The sequence below is a fragment of the Cervus elaphus genome, chromosome 20 (assembly GCF_910594005.1).
Source record: "Cervus elaphus chromosome 20, mCerEla1.1, whole genome shotgun sequence".
Taxonomy (NCBI): domain Eukaryota; kingdom Metazoa; phylum Chordata; class Mammalia; order Artiodactyla; family Cervidae; genus Cervus; species Cervus elaphus.
In genome coordinates this window covers 102,772,901-102,793,539 of record NC_057834.1, presented here as the reverse complement: position 1 = coordinate 102,793,539, position 20,639 = coordinate 102,772,901, and the positions used below count along the sequence as shown (strand labels likewise).

At 41.4% G+C, this 20,639-nt stretch overlaps 1 protein-coding gene across 2 annotated transcripts in view; it reads left to right on the top strand.

Annotated features, from left to right (window-relative positions):
• PGM1 (phosphoglucomutase 1) overlaps positions 1-20,639 on the top strand; it is a 68,193-nt gene that overhangs the window by 36,535 nt on the left and 11,019 nt on the right. For both annotated transcript variants that reach the window (XM_043876693.1, XM_043876692.1), the window contains exons 2-7: positions 1,833-1,995; positions 2,341-2,487; positions 3,905-4,030; positions 6,646-6,836; positions 8,304-8,458; positions 11,266-11,381. In XM_043876693.1, the coding sequence (XP_043732628.1) occupies positions 1,833-1,995; positions 2,341-2,487; positions 3,905-4,030; positions 6,646-6,836; positions 8,304-8,458; positions 11,266-11,381 (898 nt within the window). The remainder of the gene's footprint in view (positions 1-1,832; positions 1,996-2,340; positions 2,488-3,904; positions 4,031-6,645; positions 6,837-8,303; positions 8,459-11,265; positions 11,382-20,639) is intronic.

Genomic DNA, 20,639 nt, shown 5'->3' with positions numbered 1-20,639 from the left:
TCTTACTCTTACTTCCTGGTATAATCCTCTCAGTCTTGGACCAGGACTGACTGCACGTTTCACCATAAGGAATGGTAGAATTATGGGGTGACCTGTGTGGCATGGCTTAATATTCATTTATCAGCTTCCCCTTCTATGTTAAGCACATATGGGATTGAAGTAGAAGTCAGCGTGCTTGATGCACAAACACAGTTTTCATATTACTCCATCAGTCACTGTGGCTGATTAAATCGCCATCTCTAAGCTCCTCTCATCAAAATTATGGAACTGCTCAACCACAGAGCAGTTTTCATCAGAACGGCACCCAGAAACTGCCGGAAGCGTGTGATGTTACCATTTCCACTGTATTGAGTCAGGGAGTTACCACTTCCTGAGGGAGGCAGGACATAAGAAATATATTAGAATAACAGACATTGTTCAGGGATAGACATACAAGAGCCAAAAGGGGCCTGGAATGAAGCGGCTGCTTCCTGGGAGGTGGTTGATAATGGAGAGGTTTAATTATAAGCCAGTCAAGCTGTTAGTGACCTACAGGAAGGTGGCAAAGCTAACAATCCCAGAAAAACCTCCCCAGGGAACCCAGGTATCTTATTGGCATGTTCAGTATTAGAAACGCATCTTCCACCATCAAGTCATTTCTTCAACTGCATTTATCTTGGGTGGGGCAAGAAGAAATAGCACCTGGAAAACTTAAATACGTCCCTGTGTCTTCAGAGGGGAGGGTGGAAGAAGGGCACAAACTCCTCCTTTTTAAAATCTTTTCATGAAGCAGTCACATCTCTAGTCATAGGAACTGATGGAATTCCCTTCTTTTCTGACTTGCATCATGTTGAAACAAATATAAATTACAGTCATTTTAGTAAGGAGCTGTGCTTATAAATACCATCTGTGAAAGATATGGGCAGGTGAGTTAAGAACGCAGCCTGTAGCTCCTTCATGTAGGTGGGCCTGGCTGGTTCACCCAGTAACACTCCCAGCATTCCCTGCCTCAGGCCCAGGAGGAAGCCCAGGTACACCCTAGTGTGGATAGGTGTGTTCTGCTCTGAGGAACCCACTGTATTAGGTTTGACATATATACACTACCGTGTGTGAAATAGCTGGTGGGAAGCTGCTCAAGGAGCTCAGCCCAGTGCTCTGTGATGACCTAGAGGGGTGGAATGGTGGGGGGAGCTCCGAGAGAGAGGGAATATGTATGCATATAGCGCATTCACATCATCATACAGCAGAAATGAATGCAGCATTGTGAAGCAGTTATACTCCAATTAAAGAAAAATCCAAGCTTGATTGGCAATAAATTTGTGAGATACATTTTATAACATTTCTTCATACAAAGTTTGCCCCTTTTACTTTTTTAGGTATTTTAGTTTACAAAAGCCTCCTCTTTGGGTTAGAATTCCTTTAACTAGTTAAATTTATAGTCTGTCTTCCAATTCGGATTGAAAGTATGATTGAAGTGGATAAAAACGTGCGTTTTCACACAGATTTATAATGTATCCAAATTATGAACCTGATCTGGAAAGGCCCTGTTTTCTTTTCTTGCCAGAACCTTATAGCACTCCCAGATCATACACTAAAAAGTCCCCCAAAACTATCTGAAGAAATGGCTTTGTTCAGCAATGCTGATTCTACTTCAGTAATAGTATTACTTAACAATAACTATAAAATACTTCAATATAATAATACTAATAACCCAAGCTGTTAGACGTTCAGTAAAGGGCATCATTTTTGGTCCAGTAGAATATTTCTTTGTCCATCTAGCTGTTCTGGCGTCACTATGTGGTGGCTCTGGATTTATTGATGCTAAAGTGTGTATTCTGGATTTCTTCTCCTAGATTGGTCGATTGGTTATTGGACAGAATGGAATCCTCTCCACACCTGCTGTATCATGCATCATTAGAAAGATCAAAGCCATTGGTGGGATCATTCTGACAGCCAGCCACAACCCAGGAGGACCCAATGGAGATTTTGGAATCAAGTTCAATATTTCCAATGGAGGTGAGTTTACTGTCATTTTGAGTACAGCCAGTGTTACGTTCTTTAGGATAAACTGATAACCTAGGCCTTGGAAGGTCAGGATTCTGGTTCTCATCCTTAGCAAGAGAGCTTTTTGTTTCCTTTTGGTGAAAATGAGATGCTTCTCATTTTGCCATACCTGAATATGAGATGCTCTGCATGAATGATTATTAACATATATTCTTTTAGAAAATTCTGATACTTTGCTGCCTGAATGATGGCATGGCAGATGCACTAGTGAAGAGGAATTAGTTGATGAGCTTTATGTTCTTTATATTTTCATGTCAGCTATACAAAATGACCTACTGTTTGCTGTTCGATTTCCAGGTCCTGCCCCGGAAGCAATAACTGATAAAATTTTCCAAATCAGCAAGACAATCGAAGAATATGCAATTTGCCCTGACCTGCACGTAGACCTTGGGGTTCTGGGAAAGCAGCAGTTTGACCTGGAAAACAAGTTCAAACCCTTCACAGGCATGTTTACTCTCCTCCTCTCTTGCCCAGTTCTAGTTCCAACTTGAAGAATTTGCCTTTCAAGGTTTTAATAAAGTGGGTCTTCATCTCTGGAAAGATTGTGGTCACCAAGCTTTGCATGCATAAATTAGCAGGTCTGGAATTGGGTCTAGGAGTCTAGAGATCTGGGCTGTCTGAGCTCTGCTGGGGATTAGCTGAGGGACCTTGGGTGAGTCAATTCTAAATCTCTCAGCTTCAGTTTTCATACCTATGAAATGTACAGTCTTGACGAGAAGACCTGTGACATCATGTTCATAGCTGTCTTTTACTGAGCTTATATTATGTGCCAGGCTCTTCAGATGCATAATCTCATTTGATTCTTAACATTAGCCCTGTGAGGGCAGCACTATTACTATTCACTTTTTCCAGATGAGGAAACAAAGGCACAGAGAACTTAAGTAACAGGCTCAGGGTCACATAGTCAGTGAGTGGTAAACCAGGATTCAAATGCAGGTGCGAATGATTCCAAAGCCTGGGCCTTGATTTCATTTTCAGTAAAGTCAACGTAGACCATTTTGGGGGCTAAATTTAAACTCCCTGTGTAGCAGCTGTGTTAAACATTTTATTGTTGAATGCTAATATATGATAATAATTGATGAAATAAATGTTTGTTGTAAGGATGAGATGGTTAGCAGTGTGACTTGTATTTCGACTTTGCTCTTACGTGTATTCTTTCATCGGGACTGCAAGTTTGTGTGATGCATTTTGTGTTTGAACCTACCCAGAAGGACTGACAATTGCATCCCAAGGAAGAGGAAGGGGTTCTTTGGTATATCTTGAAGACATTCTTAGGGTTTAGAAAATACCAGTAGAGAATTTCTCAAACATTTCATGTTTTGAAAATGTTCAGACCCCTGAAAATTCAATAAGACTTAGTTCTTATGTTTGTTTTATTCCTTTAGCAGTGCATGTGAAAAGTGATTCATTAAAAAAAAAAATTTTCTCTGCTTTTTACCAGTAAGTCTTAATGGCAATGGGCCTGGAAAAAGTAAAGTAGGTGTTACCCTTTCTGTTATTTTTTGACACTAAAATACACTTCCTGGAGATGAATCAACATGGCAGTAGAACCGTTTACCATCAGGCAAAGCTCTGTCAAAATTCCTCAGGGTGCCACATCCCAGCTGTGTGGGCAAGTTACTTAATCTTTCAGAACTTGAACTTGCTCGTCTATAAAACAGAACTGATAACATTTACCTCTCAGGAAATTTGCGTTAGTTTTGAATAAGAGATCATGTAACAGCCCAGGCACATTGGAGCTGCTGCATAAATGTCCTTTTAAAGTAGCAATTGCATGTTTACAGCCATATGATCATTTCAGAGGATAATATTTCTAAAAGTGTTTAGTTCCTCCATCTTTTAATGTTGCTTGTTCTCACAGTGGAAATTGTGGATTCAGTGGAAGCTTATGCTACGATGCTGAGAAACATCTTTGATTTCAATGCACTGAAAGAACTGCTTTCTGGTCCAAACCGATTGAAGATCCGTATAGATGCCATGCATGGAGGTATGGAGCCCTTTTTCTTCCCTTCTCTTCTCTTAAAGCTATGAAACAGCTCTCTACTTTGTGTATCATGATGCCTTAACAAGCCTTTTCTTAAGGCTGTCTCTGGAAGTGGTTACACCAATACTTTGCAATCATTTCAGAGTAATAGTCACACAGATAAAATCTAACTGTATGCTGCAAAAATTCCTCATGGTAAGGTAGTGTGACGGTCACTGTTTCCACATTAAGCATCAGGTTTTGAGTAACATGCAGCTATTTTTGTGGACTCTCCCTCCCCCTCAGAAGATGCCTTAGATTCTTCCTAAACGCCCCCATCTATTCCCAAGGGGAGCCATGGTTTGCTAGATCTGATAAATGTGCTCCTGAGCCCCATACCCCAGTTTCCTGTTCCCACATGCGCCTTTTCTTAGAAGCTGACCAGAGCAAGCTGAGGGTTCAAGTCAGGAGCAACAGGATGTATTTCTCTCCCTCTTCTTCCTCTGTGGGTTTTGTGGCCAGATCAGTAGAGGTGGCAGCTGTCACTGAATCAGAGCCGTGAGGTTCTCTTGATGTAGGAATATGGGAATTCCTGAGCCCTTGTCTTGTCTATTTGTTTTGTAATAATTTAGAAGTTTAGGATCTTTTTCTTAAAAATATATTTATTTATTTATTATTTTTGGCTGCATTAGGTCTTAGTTGCAGCACGTCGGATCTTTCCCTGTGGCTTGCAGGTTTCTTTCTAGTCATGGTGGGAGGCTCTCTAGTTGACGTGTGCAGGCTCAGTAGTTCCGGCATGTGGGCTTAATTGCCCTGCCACATGTGGGATCCTGGTTCCTTGACCAGGGATCAAACCCACGTCCCCTGCATTGGAAGGTGAATTCTTAACCACTGGACCACCAGGGATGTCCCTAGAATTTCAGAATCTTTGAGTGGCAGTGATTTTCCCTGGTGCTGGAATCCATCTGCCTGCCTAGGTGGGGAAGACTTTCTGCCTGTGCTTGCACCCTTCCTATGATACTGTCCAGGTCCTTCTGTTACACTGCAAAGTCTGTTAGAAAACTTCTCCTGGTGGCCTGAAATGGTCTGTCTCTGGAACCTCTTCCCTTGGGTCCTAACTTGCCTCTGGAATCTCACAGAATGGGCCTCCTTCTTTATTCAGACAAAGGCCATTCTGACTTTTCAAAACATTCAGCAGCCACGTGTTGAATAGCTACTACATGTATGCTTGGGGGTGTGGGTGTAGTCAGGGATTCTGTAGACTCTTCCTTCAAAGAGCTTGTGATGCTGGGGGAGATGAAGTGGTTAAGAAACAAACCACTGCCAGGCCAACAAAATAAGGGTTAGATAAAATTTCAAGTATTCTCCTGGGGGTGTGGAGGAAGGCATAGTCTGACTGAAGATATCAAGAGAGGTTTTCTGGAAGAAGTGGCAACCAACTCAAGCTTTTATGAAAGAAAGATGTAAGGTGGTGGAAACTCCAGTGATGGTTATACCCAGCTGAGGCAGTGGCTGCAGCCAATGCATAAAGGATGAAAAGGAGATGTCACATTAGGGGAATGAGCAAAAGCCTTGGCTGGCTCGAGTATGGGGTTTGTGATGGTGTATTTACTAGGAGAAGCTGGTCACCAAGCTGACTTCTTTCTCCAAGCCTTTCGGTTGTTCCTCAAGCACCTCCGTTTCTATACCCCTCACAACTCTGGCTGCCTTGTCCTCATTCTGAGGTGTGTCAGTAGCCTCCTTAGCATGCCCCCAATGGGAGACACGTATTCTATACTGCCCTGACCTCTGTCGCATATATTGGTGTTGGAACCTTCCTTGGTTGAAAGCATTTAGAGATGAACGTTCTTGATTGTAACACTAAGTGTCCCTGTAAAGTATGTGACTGGTTTGCCCTGCTGTGTAGTTACTGTGTTTTTGTTTCTCTGTATTCTTTTAATCAGTTTGTCAGATGGCTTGATAGAGGGGAAAGATTAGGACTCTGAATCCTAGCTCTCACTCCTACTATCTGTGTAAGTTTGGGCAAATAGCTTCCTCTCAGAACCTCAGTTTTCTTATCATAAATTGGAGGTGGTAATCATAATGCACAAGCCTTTATAAAATATGGGCTGTTGCTTGTTCTTGGTGCCTCATCTACTAACTCATTTAACTATCACATCTACCCTGTAAAGGTAGCTACTATAATTATGCTCATTTTGCAGTTGGCATAGATGGAGGCACAGCAGAGAGATTAAATAGCTTAAATAACTTTCCCCAAAATGGTACAGCCAATGATCGACAGCTGAGATCTGAACCCAGACACTCTGATTCCAGAGTCCAGGTTCTTAAAGCGCTAAGTTGTAGCTCCTCATGGGCCTTTTTGAAGGACTGAGAAAATGTTTAAGAAGCACCTGTATAGCAGGATCTTCCTGCTTTCCTAATGTTCACTTCCTTCCCTTCCCCCACTCTTTCCTAATGTCTCATTATTCCTACTTGTAGAACTTTCTACTCCAGACTCATCTGCCCACAAGCCCTTGAATACAATTTGCACACTCTCTTTGCCGTTGTGCCATTCTCCCTAGATCGCCTCTACCTTTTCCCCAGTCCTCACCTTCTGTAATAAGTTTCATTTCTGGTTCTTCATTTCATGCTCTGCATAGTCGTGGGACCATATGTGAAAAAAATCCTCTGTGAAGAACTCGGCGCCCCCGCGAACTCGGCAGTGAACTGCGTTCCCCTGGAGGACTTTGGAGGCCACCACCCTGACCCCAACCTCACCTACGCTGCTGACCTGGTGGAGACTATGAAGACAGGAGAGCATGATTTTGGGGCTGCCTTTGATGGAGATGGGGTGGGTGCAAGTGCATTTATGTGAATTCTGATGCAGGCCAGGCTTAATGTGCTAAATGGGGGAAAAGCAGGCCCTGAAGCCTGGAGTGCAGTCAAGCTCCCTCATCGCACCTGGAGTCAGGGCTCAATTATTAGAAGACCCTCTTGACAGAATGGCTTGAAGTGGAACCATGTGTCTAGTGTTTGCTGAGAAGGGCAGGGTGATTGGGGCCTGGTTATCATTGTCATGACTGGTGTTCCATGAGCTGACTGGGTTCTCGATCTCCATCCTTGGGTAGATTTTTGCTCGTAGCCAGCAGCTGGTTCCTTGTTCAGTCTCTGGAAAGGGTTTTGTCCTTATGATATACCCATGTGTTCATTCACAGTAGCTGAAAGATGAAACTATAATGAGAGAATTAACAGTTTATTCTTTAGCTACAGTTAATATTTGAAATAAACATGCTCTTTTATTTGCACTGATGAATATGTAACAGACAAGGAGGGATAGTGTCTTAGGTTTATATACTTGGTGTCTTAGAGATAGTAAACACTACACATATTTACTTGGTTAAAAATATAGTTTGGTGGTTGCTATTGTTCTTTAACATCAGCTGGAATTCATTGTTTCCTATAAAATAGGTTTTCCAATATTAATATTTGGGGAAATTAAATAGCAGAGATTGGGACATCCCCTGGTGGTTCAGTTGGTAAAGAATCCACCTGCCAGTGTAGTCTAGATGCAGGTTTAATCCCTGAGTAGGGACGATTCCCTAGAGAAGGGAATGGCAGCCCACTCCAGTATTCTTGCCTGGAAAATCCCATGGACAGAGGAGCCTGGTGGGCTACAGTCCATGGTGTCTCAAAAGAGTCGGACATGACCTAGTCACTAAACAAATGAACAAGCAGACATTATTTTCAGTGCATCTTTCTGTTGCCGTGCATCCTGGGTTTCCTCTTTACTCTCAGTTACTTGAGTACTTCCTGTATATCAGGCACCAGGAGAACAGTGAGGTGACAGCATATTTTGTTGGGTCCTGCACCAGATGGAGGTGCCAAGATTTAGGAGCCTTTCCTTGAGGAAATCTGCTTTGTTCCTTGGAGAATGCCTGGTAGACCTAGCAAGATTTAAACAGCCCACATTTCCTCTCACTGTGATCTCTGCCCTCTTCTGGGAAAGAAGAGAGGTGATTGGTTCCAGAGTTTGGAGAAGGTCAGGGAGGTTACATTCAGCTGGCATCTGCAGGGAGAACAGAGAATTCAGCCGAGAAGGAGTTTGCACTTTAACTCAAAACAGTTTTAGCTTTTTGGCACGGAGGTGCCATTGGCCCAGTGGTACTGTACAGATCAATTAGAAATAAAGTCCAGTGTCTAGAACCCAGGATGAATCAATGTACCAGCTTTAAATTTTACAAAACCTCCATGTAAGATAGTTTGGTTTCTTCAGCACTTTGATTCAGAGATCTCCCTTTGAATCCCCCTTCTCCCAAAGGACCGGAACATGATTCTGGGCAAGCACGGGTTCTTCGTGAACCCTTCAGACTCTGTGGCTGTCATCGCTGCCAACATCTTCAGCATTCCATATTTCCAGCAGACTGGGGTCCGTGGCTTCGCACGCAGCATGCCCACCAGTGGTGCCCTGGACCGGTAGGTCTCTCCACCCCCTTGCTTCCCAAGCAGGCCCTCACAGTGCCGGGAGCACCCTTCCTCCCCTTTCAGCTCAGACCTCTGATGCATACCTAGTGTGTGTTACCTAAGTGTTTCCTTTATGAGGGAATGATGTCATTTTTTCTGGGCTGGATGGGCCCCGCTGTGCTGTTTTAGCACGCTGCATTTCTCCCATCCTGGCTCTTCTCACACTGTGTGCTGATCGTCTGTGTCCCTGACTATCTCAAAACTAATACAGAGAAAGAATGTCTTTGTCACTGTGCTAAACTCTGACTGATCATGGCGTGCCTGATACACACACACGCACACACACACACATGCCTCATTTTTAAAAATGAATGATTGAATGTTAATGAATAAGTGAATGGATGGCACATCTGCTGTAGTCAAGACGTCATTCTAGAGACTCACTTTGTCTGGGCAGTGTGCAGAGTGGGGGTGAAAGACTGATGTAAGATCAGTGTTTCAACAGAACTTTGAAAAAAACGTTCCATCCAGCCCCCATCAGATGCCCTTACACACAAGCATAGTAAATGTTCACTTATTCAAAATCTGAATAAACATAAAGCTGAAATAGTTTAAAAAATACATTCAGTTTTGGAGAAACAAGGGACCCAGTGACAGTAAACAGTTGGTATCTTTGACTTGCTTATTTATTATATATCATCTTATTTGAAAAGGCTTTATATTAGCTTATGAGATCACATTTAAAACATCTGAAAAATGGAAGTCACAAATGAGTACAAACCAGGGATATTGACTACATCATGTTAGGTGTCCAATAAATAGTTCCTGGATGAATGGGTAAAGAACAAGTGAATGAATGAAAGGCTGAGGCTAGGGAGGAAGAAGAATGTATATACCTGGTTCTTATAATCATAACTATTTCTCATTAAACATTACCTTATGCTAGACAGTAAGCATGTATTTTAAGTCATTTAATTCTCAGACTGGCCCATGAAGTAAATGCTGTATTTAACTCCTCTTTACAGATGGGAAAACAAAAGAAAAAAGAAGTTAGCTAATTTGCCCAAGGTCACCCAGCTAGTAAATGATGGAGCAGGCCTTGAACCCAGAACCTTTGCTCCCAAACACTGTGATGTGCAGTGCAGGAGTTTTCTGGTGTGTGTGTGTGTGTTATAGAACTAGTGCTGACTTCACTTCAGCTAACAAAATAACAACTAATATCATATAGTAATTTGTAGCTGACACTGTTTTTTTTTTACATTCACTGTCTCAGTTGATCCTCATGGCAGTCCTTATTTTATTTTTTAACTTGTTTTGGAGTGTAGTTGATTTACAATGTTGAGTTAGTTTCTGCTTTCCAGCAAAATGAATCAGCTATAATTAGATATCGCCAGTCTTTTTTAGATTCTTTTCCCATAAAGGTCATCACAGAGTATTGAGGAGAATTCTCTGTACTACAGAGTAAGTCCTTATGAGTTATCTATTTTATATATAGTAGTGTGTATATGTCAGTTACAATCTCCCAATTTATCCCTCCCCAACTCTTTCCACCCTCGGTAACCGTAAGTTTGTTTTCCCATCTGTGACTCTATTTCTATTTTGTAAATAAGTTCATTTGTACTATTTTTTTTTTTTAAAGATTCCACGTGTAAGTGATATCATATGATACTTATATTTCTCTGTCTGACTGACTTCACTCAGTATGACTATCTCTAGGCCCATCCATATTACTGTAAATGGCATTATTTTGTTCTTCTTAATGGCTGAGTAATATTCCATTTATATGGTATTTGTACCACATCTTCTTTATCCATTCATCTGTCAGCCGGAAGAATAGTTAGCAGTCTTTCCCAGGACTCCACAGCTACATCAGAGCTAGAATTAGACCTTGTTCCTTCTGCCTCCACATCCTCCCTCCAAAGCTGTGAGCTGGTTTGTGGCCACACTATTGTCCATTAGACTGATCAGGTCCTGAAATAGCTTCTTTGTACTCCTAAAACAGTCTAATTCCAATTTATGTGGATTATATGTGATAACCCACATATAGAATCACATTGGAAAATACTTCACTACCCAGAAAGCAACTTTATTTTATTTTCACAGTTTTAAAAATCATAATTTAATTTTCCTCAAGTATTAGAATTGAAATATGATACTGTTTTGCTAGTGATAAGCATTTTGGGAAGCAAATCTCACTAAAAGGGTGAATGAAATATAGGTGACGTCCTGTTCAAAGGGAAAGGAATCTAAAAAAAGGTCACTCAAAAGTTTCAAATAGACTAAGGATAATATGGGGAGAAGTAAAAGTTGTGTTGCAGGGGACGGGGGACAGCCATCCTGGCTGTGTGACCTTGGACTGAGTTACATAGCATTCTGGGTCCCTGTTTCTTTCTCTGTGAAATACTGACCTCCCAGACCCAATATCTTCTGGCTCTATAATTATAGGTGCATTAAAATATCATTCTTCTGTTCATTATGGAATGGTTATAAATGCTGTCTGTATCCAAAACACATGGGTTTAAATAGCCCCCCAAACAGTTTTGTCCATTTTGCCACTGTTATTTCTTCTAAAATATTAAATTCAGTGACCTGAATTAATTCTTTCTTCATACTCTTCTCCCCCTCCTCTGACTCCACATATAATAGCCCATTGTGCACAAGTTTTCTCATACGATTTTCCACCAATCTTAGAATTATGTGTACCTCTGAGCAATGCTAAGTGGAACCCTTGATTACAATAACGGTTGCTATTTTCCATCCCTCACATGGCTACACTAGCAGTCCTGCTGTGATGTAACTTTGATTTCATGCCTTTGAAGGGTGGCTAATGCTACAAAGATCGCTTTGTACGAGACCCCAACTGGCTGGAAGTTTTTTGGGAATCTGATGGATGCGAGCAAACTGTCCCTTTGTGGGGAGGAGAGCTTCGGGACTGGTAAGTATGCAGCCCTGAGCTGTTTTTTCCCGTGTAAATGCTACTTGCAGTGAAAGCTTAGACTGCTAAAGCAGCACTGAAATAGCAACGGTAGCTGATATGTCCTAAATCAAGATACAGCTTATTTATAACAACCCTGATGGAGTGTACACATTTGAAAAGCAGCGAGCATGTTCCGCCGGGGAGGGTTAATTTTACTTTCAGAGGATCACATCTACGAAGGCAGGAAGTTTGGGCAGCGTGGCCATTGAGTCTGTGGGGATTAAATAGAATGATAAACACATTTTTCTCCCCTCAGTGGTCAAGGAAACCTTTATAAATGTTTTCATTTCTAGGAAGAAATATGGTGGAGTGAGTCAGTTTTTCGTTTTTATTTAAGAGAAGTTTTCACCACAGTGTTAAATCTTCTTCTTTAATAGGCGTATGTTTTCTGTAGCAACAGGTTGTAATTTATTAAGGTTATGTGGAGGGAGACCATTAGGGTGGAACTGAGTTGCTAGGTAATCAAGAAATTGACCGTGAAGATCTATATGTAAATTGTGGTGCAATGAAAGAGTAGAACATGGTATGCTTGGGGAATGTCCCACAATCCTTAGACCCCACTTTCCATGTTCTCCCTTCTTTTTTGTAAGTTTTTAAAAGTTTAATTTATTTTTAATTAGAGGGTAATTGCTTTCAGTGTTGTATTGGTTTCTGCCATACAACACATGCTTTCCCTCCTTTTCTATGCCTTTCCAGTACTGACTTGAAGTCCCACTTCCATGACCTTCCCAGTGACCCCATCCTACATCAGTCTGTCTCTTTTCTAAACATTCATTCAGGCTTATGGCCCTTTCCCCAGGGTTGTCTCCAGAAGCCAGGTTGCAAAGTACTTCAGTGGCCATATTTCCTCTCCTCCTCTTGCCTCTACCCAATATTTTGAAGTAAAAGAACCAATCTTCTTGATCCTCAATACTGTTCTTCCATCCTTTTTTTTTTTTTTTTTTTTTTTCTTTTTTTTTTTTTTTTTTCTTTTTTTTTTTTTTCTTTTTCTTCCATCCTTTTTCAAAGAAAAATTCAAAATCTATCAGCCTTGTCACTGACTTGCAATTCATGCTGGTTAAACAGAATAAAAGGCAGATTTCTTTTCCTATAAATCCTAGGGTGGGGTGGATGTTGTTGTTGTTCAGTTGCCCAGTCGTGTCCGACTCTTTGTGACCCCATGGACTGCAGGATGCCAGGCTTCCCTGTCCCTAACCATCTCCCAGAGTTTGCCCAACTTCATGTTCGTTGCAGCGGTGATACCATCCAGCCATCTCATTCTCTGACACCCCCTTCTCCTTCTGCCCTCCATCTTTCCCAACATTAGGGACTTTTCCAATGAGTCGTCTGTTTGCATCAGATGACCAAAATACTAGAGCTTCAGCTTCAGCATCAGTCCTTCCAGTGAATATTCAGGGTTGATCTCCCCTAAGATTGACTGGTTTGATCTCCTTGCTGTCCAAGGGACTTTCAGGAGTCTTCTCCAGCACCATAGTTTGAAGGCATCAATTCTTTGGCATTCTGCCTTATTCAGCTCTCACAACCATACGTGACTACTGGGAAGACCATAGCCTTGACTATACAGACCTTTGTTGGCAGAGAAATATCTCTGCTTTTCAACACACTGTCTAGGTTTGTCATCGCTTTCCTGCCAAGAAGCAAACAGCTTCTGATTTCATGGTTGCAGTCACTGTCAGCAGTGGTTTTGGAGCCCAAGAAGAGGAAATCTGTCACTACTTCTACCTTTGCCCCTTCTATTTGCCATGCAGTAATGAGCCTGGATGCCATGGTTTTAGATTTTTTAATATTTAGTCTTAAGCTGTTTCTTTGACTCTTCTCCTTCACCCTGATCAAGAGGCTCTTTAGTTTCCTCTTTGCTTTCTGCCTTTAGAGTGGTATCATCTGCATATCTGAGGTTGTTGATGTTTCTCCCACCTATCCTGATTCCAGCTTGTAAGTCATCCAGCCCGGTATTTCTTATGATGTGCTCAGTGTATAGGTTAAACAAACAGGGTGACAGCAGACAGCCGTGCTTTCTCGATCTTGAACAAATCAATTGTTCCATACAGTGTTCTAACTGTTGATTCTTGACCTGCATACAGGTTTCTTAGGAGACAGGTAATATGGTCTGATATTACCATCTCTAAAAGAGCTTTCCACAGTCTGTCATGATCTACAGAGTCAAAAGCTTTAGCGTAGTTAATGAAACAGAGATAGATGTTTTTCTGAAATTCCCTTGCTTTTTCTATATAATCCTTCAAATGTTAGTAATTTGATCTCTAGTTCCTCTTTGTTTTCTAAACCCAACTTGGACATCTGGAAGTTCTTGGTTCACATAATGCTGAAGCCTAGCATGCAAGATTTTAAGCATGACCTTACTAGCATGGGAGATGAGTGCAATTGTCCAATGGTTAGCACACTCTTTGGTACTACCTTTCTTGGAAACTGGGATGGGAATTGGCATTTTTCAGTCCTGTGGCCTCTGCTGGATCTTCCTGATTTGCTGACATAATGAATGCAAAACCTTGATGGCACCCTCTTTTAGGGATTTGAATAGTTCTGTTGGAATTTCGTCACATTCACTAGCTTTATTAACAGCAGTGCTTCTTAAGGCCCACTTGACTTCACACTTCAGAATGTCTGGCTCTGGGTGACTAACCACACCATCATAGTAATCTGGTTCATTAAAAATCGTTTTTATACAATTCTTCCAGGTATTCTTTCCATCTCTTCTTGATCTCTTCAGCATCTGCTGGAGGAGGAAATGGCAAACCACCCCAGTATACTTGCCATGAGAACCTCATGAACTGTATAAAAGGGGTGGGTAGAATGGGCTAATAAATTTGAGGTGCCCAGTGACAAAATTCTAAGCAATTTAATACCCTTGAGGAAGTGATGTTACTTCTTGGTAATGAATTGGCTTATGGAATTGGAGGGTATTAAGAATGAGTTTGGAGGTTGAACAATGTCTACAGAAAAGGCTACATGATTTCCCAAAGGCCTAGGTCTTTGGTCAGAGATATCAAGGCTACTGCTTAGTTCTTTCCTATCTTATAAAATATGAATGGTACCATATTACTCCAAGGGATGCTAGATGACTACCCATTGGACCTGTAAGGTGGTCTTTGCCCATGAAATCCCCCCGGTGTTATCCAGTGCAGGGTTGGTATCAGTCATTCTTCCCTATGGGTGAAGCTGTCATTGAAGGCAGGTACCGTGTCTAAACCTTTGGTTTCCTGACTCCATGTACCTACTTCAGTGCTGAGCCTAATGAAAAGAGAAAAGTCTAGAACAAGGTCTTGCTGGGTGTTTGGATGTGTGGAAAGATACTTGTTCCATGAGTTTGAGTTCCATGAAGATCAGAAAATTTGAAATATACCTCTCTGTCTTGGACATTCATGATGATATTATCGTTTGAAGATTCCAAAACATTCTGCCATAAGGAATCCAGTTTGCACAGTTTTATGTAAACATTGTTAACTGCAATATCTCTTTTTTGTGGTATATTTAGTAACACATTGCCCCTCAGACCCATGTGGATAGTGTTGGGCAAGGCGAATCAGAGTCCTAGAGCCAAGTAACCGTCCAGGTGTTGACTGGCTGGGAACAGGATTGAAGACAGGATGCACAAGCTGCTCCTGCCTCACATGACAGGCCTTCAGATACCAGAGGGCAGTTCCCAGGTCCTCTCTTCTGACCACCCCATGCCTAGTCCTCCAGTCATCCCTCACTTCATATTGTTTATATACCTAGCACTGGTTTCTAAATGCTTCCCCATTCACCAGTGCCCCTCATAGAAGATCATGTCTAGAACTGAGCCCAAATCCTCCAGGGCTGACTTGACAAGTAGAGAGTGGATGGATGACTATTTCTAGAGAACTGGACCCTGTACATTTCTTGATATGACTTTCATTTATGTTAGCTTTTTGGACATTTCATAATACTGTTTAGCTCATTTAATGTTGTAGATAATTATACCCCTTTAAGATTTTACTCAGGAGCATTTGCCAAGAAGAGTCCCCAGATTACATTTGTGGAACTGATTTCTTTGAACCCAGGCATTAGGCTTTAAATTATTCCTTGTTAAGGCTTGTTCTTGTTTATTTATTTATTAACCCATCATCAAATACTAAGTGCCAACCATGGTTTTATCTTCCCTTTGATATCTTTTATATCAAAAGAAAGGATTCATCCTGAGAAAAATCCACAAACTTGTTCTCTCTCTCTTTTTGAAAAAAGGACAACTGTTCCATAATATTTATGAGAAAAACATTTACAAAGCCAGGCTCATAGCCATGGATCACCACTGCTGAGTGAGCGCAGCTGAACTTACTTAACTGAACTCCTGATCTACTTGTTTAGAGAGGAGTTAGGTCCCACCTGCTATGTCCCTTGTTGGAAAATGTTTCTAACAGCTCCTTTACAGAGCTTCTCAGGATGGACGTTAGTGATCCTACAGGCTTTGAAATATTTGAATTCTATAGCTTATTTAAGTGCCGGGTCATTTACTTATGTGTTTTTCTAAGTTAGAGTAGAGGCAATTTCTCAGGAAAGCCTCCCTAACTTTCCAGAGTGGGTCAGATCCCCTTATTATTGGATCTCACAGCACCACATACCTCTCCTTCCTTGCACACAGTACAGCTGTAAATTTACAAGTATTTATAATTATTCGATTAATGTCTGTTGGTTCCACCGTACTGTAAGCTCCATGAGGAGAGAAGTCATATTTGTCTTGTTCTCCATCATATCCTCAGAGCCTGGTACAAATCCCAGAATATAATAGGTGTTCAGCAAACACTTGTTGAATGAATGAGAACACACTCTTCACTTGGCACCCTCCATTCAGACAAACCAGAGTCCTGGTGTTGGAAAGGAAAGGACTTTAAACATTATCCAGTGTAGTTTTCTGTGTTTTGATGGAGTCATGAGTGTCTAGTCGGTGCTCTTCTGCTTAAACACTCACCTCTGGCAGAATCTGGGACTCTTGCTGGGACTCAGCACCACCCTATTCCATAGTGCAGAGCTGAGGACCCACGGTCTTTGTGAGACAAGATGACCTTTTATAAAAGAAAGGGAGAAATTTACTTGCAAAGAGGTGCAAAAGAGTCAGATTTCACAAGAACTGGCTCACCAAGTAAAACAAATCACTAGCATTTAAATGCACAAGCTGTAAGATTACTCTTACCAAGTACACGTTAGTCTGTTCATGGTGGAGAAACAGCGACTGTCTCACGTGATTATTGTGGCCACCACGGCTATGAAACTCCTCAGGCATCAGTATCACGAACACCAGGGAAGAAAGTGTTTTTGTTATGGTACCAGAACGGGACAGGGTGAACTTCCTGTTTTTGGTTGACCTCATGGTACAGTTATTTTCCTCCCGAATTGTGGGTGATGATGTATGTGTTTATACACAATGGTAGAGGGAAATCTTGAATTCTTGGGAAAATGGGAAGAAACGTGAAGTCACTGAATAAACTAGGATGTCACTGCTTTTGAAATTCTTCCTTGGGAAAAGGAGGGAGGGGGCTTGGAATAGAGGGATAGGAAACCAGGTTGAGGACTAACTTGGTATCATATGGAAATAGGCCAGTAAATTCTGATCTGACCCAGTCTAGAGGTTAGCAATATTTTTCTCCTTTCCCATCTTGAAAAGGTTCTAGAGATGATATGTATTATATGGGAGTGGTCTCTTAAAGAAGTACAGCATTCATGCTTTGCAAATTTCCTTTAATTTTAATTTCTTATAAAGACCCTTCATATTTATACTTCATCAGCTCATTCCTCAAATGTTTATTGAGCTTTGGCCCTGTCCCAGATACTGAACTAGGTTCTGGGAACACAGTGGTAAGCACAGCCTCCCTGTGGAGGGCTCCGTGGAGGCCACATTTGAGGAAGGAAGTCAGACCCTGGCCAGGTTATCTCAAGTGTGCAAAGCAATAGAATCTGAAACGGGATGTGCCAGGGACTGTATACCCAGGGCACTTAACCTGGTTTTGTGGTGAGGGGTTTAGGTTTTTCTGTCTAGCTCTCTGCCTGTTCTAATTTGCATACCTTCGAGTACATTTTCCTGTAGGTAAATCTCCCCACAGGAAGGTTAGAACATCCTGTCTCTGGGAAATTTCCTAGATAGACTATCTCAACAGAACTGGGCTGATACCCTAATTATAACTAACTCAGTTAAACTGTTCCCTGCATGTCTAGCTCTCCACCTTGCTCATCTGTGAGGGCAGGGAACGCGTCTCACTCATCTCAATGTTTTCTCATATCCTTAGAACATGGTAGACCCTGACTCTTACTTGTTGGGTGTAAAATGGAGTTTGGGTTAAGACACATTTTCTGCCTGTCAAGCGCTTACCAATTTCCTCTAAAGGAAACAGAAGTTCCAGGGGCCGTTATGAGGCAGTGCAGGATAAATAGCTAAATGGAAAGTTTGAGGGATGCCGAGGGGGAACTGCACCTTGAAGGCTGGAGTGGTGTGGAAAAGGCTTTCTGAGGAGCTTTCCTGCCCTTTCAGAGGGAAGTCATCTGTGGAGTAGAAGCCAAAGAGGACGGCACTGTGGACAGAGCAGGTCTCTTGGACCTTCCAGTCAGTCAGCTGGGGGCTGCTCGTTCTTGGGGCAAACCCTTCCTGAGAGCTGACTGCACGCCAGGCATGAACCAGGTACAACGCATTGTGTAGGGTGGGGTAAAAAAAAAAAGAACAGGCAGGGTGTGAACACAGAGGATAACGAGGAAGGCATCCTGCACAAGAAGGAAGTTGAAAGTAGTTACAGATGTTAGCCAGGCTAATAGTTATATGTGGGGTAGAAATTTGCAGGCAGAGAAAACAGCATGTTTAGGAGATGGAAGGAGAAATAGAGATGGTCAGAGAAAGAGACAGGCAGATGCTCAGGTTTCCAGAGAACTCTGCGGAGCTCTTTTTCAGCTGTCGTGGCCCATCCACAGACCGTGGCCTGGCAACAGCAGGAGCCTGGGCACTCCTGAGGTATTCATACCGGTAAATGAAACCTAATCCCTAAACTGTGGCGCTTGGCTCCCTCAGCAAAGGTTGACATTTTTCTTGGCTAGGACCCAGAGTGTGCTCTGACTGAGCAGAGTTTATACATATCCCAAGGTGCTGATTAGGCCAAAGTCAAGTGACAGGTGTTTGAAGATGCTGAAAGGGCAGAATCCCCATGGGCCTAGCTGGTCCCTGAACTGGACCAAGTTAGAAGGGACCTGAGGCAAAACTTGCAGCTAGGACTAGTGGTGCTCATAGTGTTTCCCCTTCCTTATACTTAAGCGGGCTTGGCTTCTTTTTTTTTTTAATTAAAAATTGATACCAGTAATTCATATTCACAATAGGAAAATTGGAGAAGAAGAGAAAAACACTGTAATCCCATTGCACAGAAAAAAAGAGCATATTAGATTATATTCCATTTTCTTCCCCAGTATGTATAGTTCAGGGACATTATTTTTGAAAGCTTAATGAGATAGTGGAGAGTATTAATTTTCCCTAGAAGTTTATTCTTCCCTTATTCATAATGGTATCTTATATTGGTTTCAACTGTTACATGGTACTCGGGCTTCCCTAGTGGCACAGGCAGTAAAGAATTTGCCTGCTTTGCATGCTACTTAACAGTTTATAAAATATTTTCATCCCCTCTCACAGAAGAGTCTTAAAATTGTGTGAGAAGGGTGGCATTACCCCCATTTTACAGTTGAAGAAACTGTATGAAGCTCAGAAATGAGGGTCAGAAAAGTTAAGTGATTTGTCCAAATTCAAGCAGCTTATAAGTAAGTTTCAGATTCAGGTTTTCTGATTCTTAAATATAAAGCATTTTTCACTGACCCAAAACTGCCACACCTGCAAAAACAACAGTAGCTTGAGAAACACATCTACACACCATTGCCTCTTTTTCACTAGTAACTTGTCATCATTCATTAGAACTCTAAAGAAAATGAAATTTACCCAGACTCCTTAAGTATTAGTCAGAGTTACCCAGCATTTTGATATATCCAAGGTGATTAGTGAGATTAATGAGAATTTTCAAAAGATACTGGAGATTGTATAAATGGAAGATAATATTTATGTTATACAAGGCAGATATTTTGTTTAAAAGTATTAGGTGTGTGATTTAGTTATCTCCAAGTAACTTGGTTAAAGTTGGGTAAGATTTTTAGATTTTATTTTCATGTCTACATAAAGGAAAAAGCTAATTCTTAGAACAGGAAAAGCACAAAGAAATACTGCCCACTGTGCTTTCAGTCTAGTCTCCCCCTCCCCCCAAAATAGAAAAAAGAAAACAAAAAGGAAGGAAGGACAGAATAAAGAAAAGTGAACCTAGGGGCTCACAGACGAAGAATTCCAAGCTATACACTTCTGTCATGAATTCTCATATACAGAGGTAGCTGCCAGGATCTTACTGAGGGTAAACTGTTGCCAAAGCATATCATCATCTGCAAAAGCTTAGAAGCCAGAGAGCTAACTTTCTGTTGCTTGAAAGAGCAGTAAAGGCAAATAAATAAAAGTCCATAGCTAACAAAATTAGGTAAACATTTGTAACTTTCTTGTATAACGTGCTAAAAGTATTACTTAATATCTCTAGTTTTGCCAGCATACAGGTTTTGAGAACTACTGTCTCTAAAAGTGGTGTCTTAGAAAGACTCTTTGGGGGGAAAAAAATTGTGTATTTTTATGAACCAAAAAAGAGAAAGAGAAGATGTTACAGTAGATTAATTAATTGATTAATTCATTCATGTGCTCCCTCACAATCTGTTATTTAATATATTCCATGTAAGGGTAAATAAGAGATGCCTCCAAGAAATACATGGTTGAGGTGTGAAATGCTCATAAATGAACTACTGAGGCTTGAGCGGGAAGCATGGGGCTGCACCACATGCTTAAGCAATCGCTATAGAAGAGCAAGTAGCTCATAACTGCCTAGAGAAGCGGGGAGCTAGGTTGGAGAAGATATTTGAGCTGGGTCTAAAAGGATGAAGAGAGGAAGGAAACAAACTTACCTCATGCTTCATTGCCAGCATTGTGCTACTCTCACAATTCTAAGGATAATAAGACCCAGTGAGAAGTCAAGAAGGACAGAGAGTCACGTGAAGAATTCAAGGCATGATCATATGCAAAACATTATTAGAGGGATTGTATTGAATCCTATTCAGAAATCAGAAAGTGGAGCTCAATATCATTTGCTTTTCCTTTTTTTTTTTTTTTTAGAATAAGGACATTAAAGGCAAAAT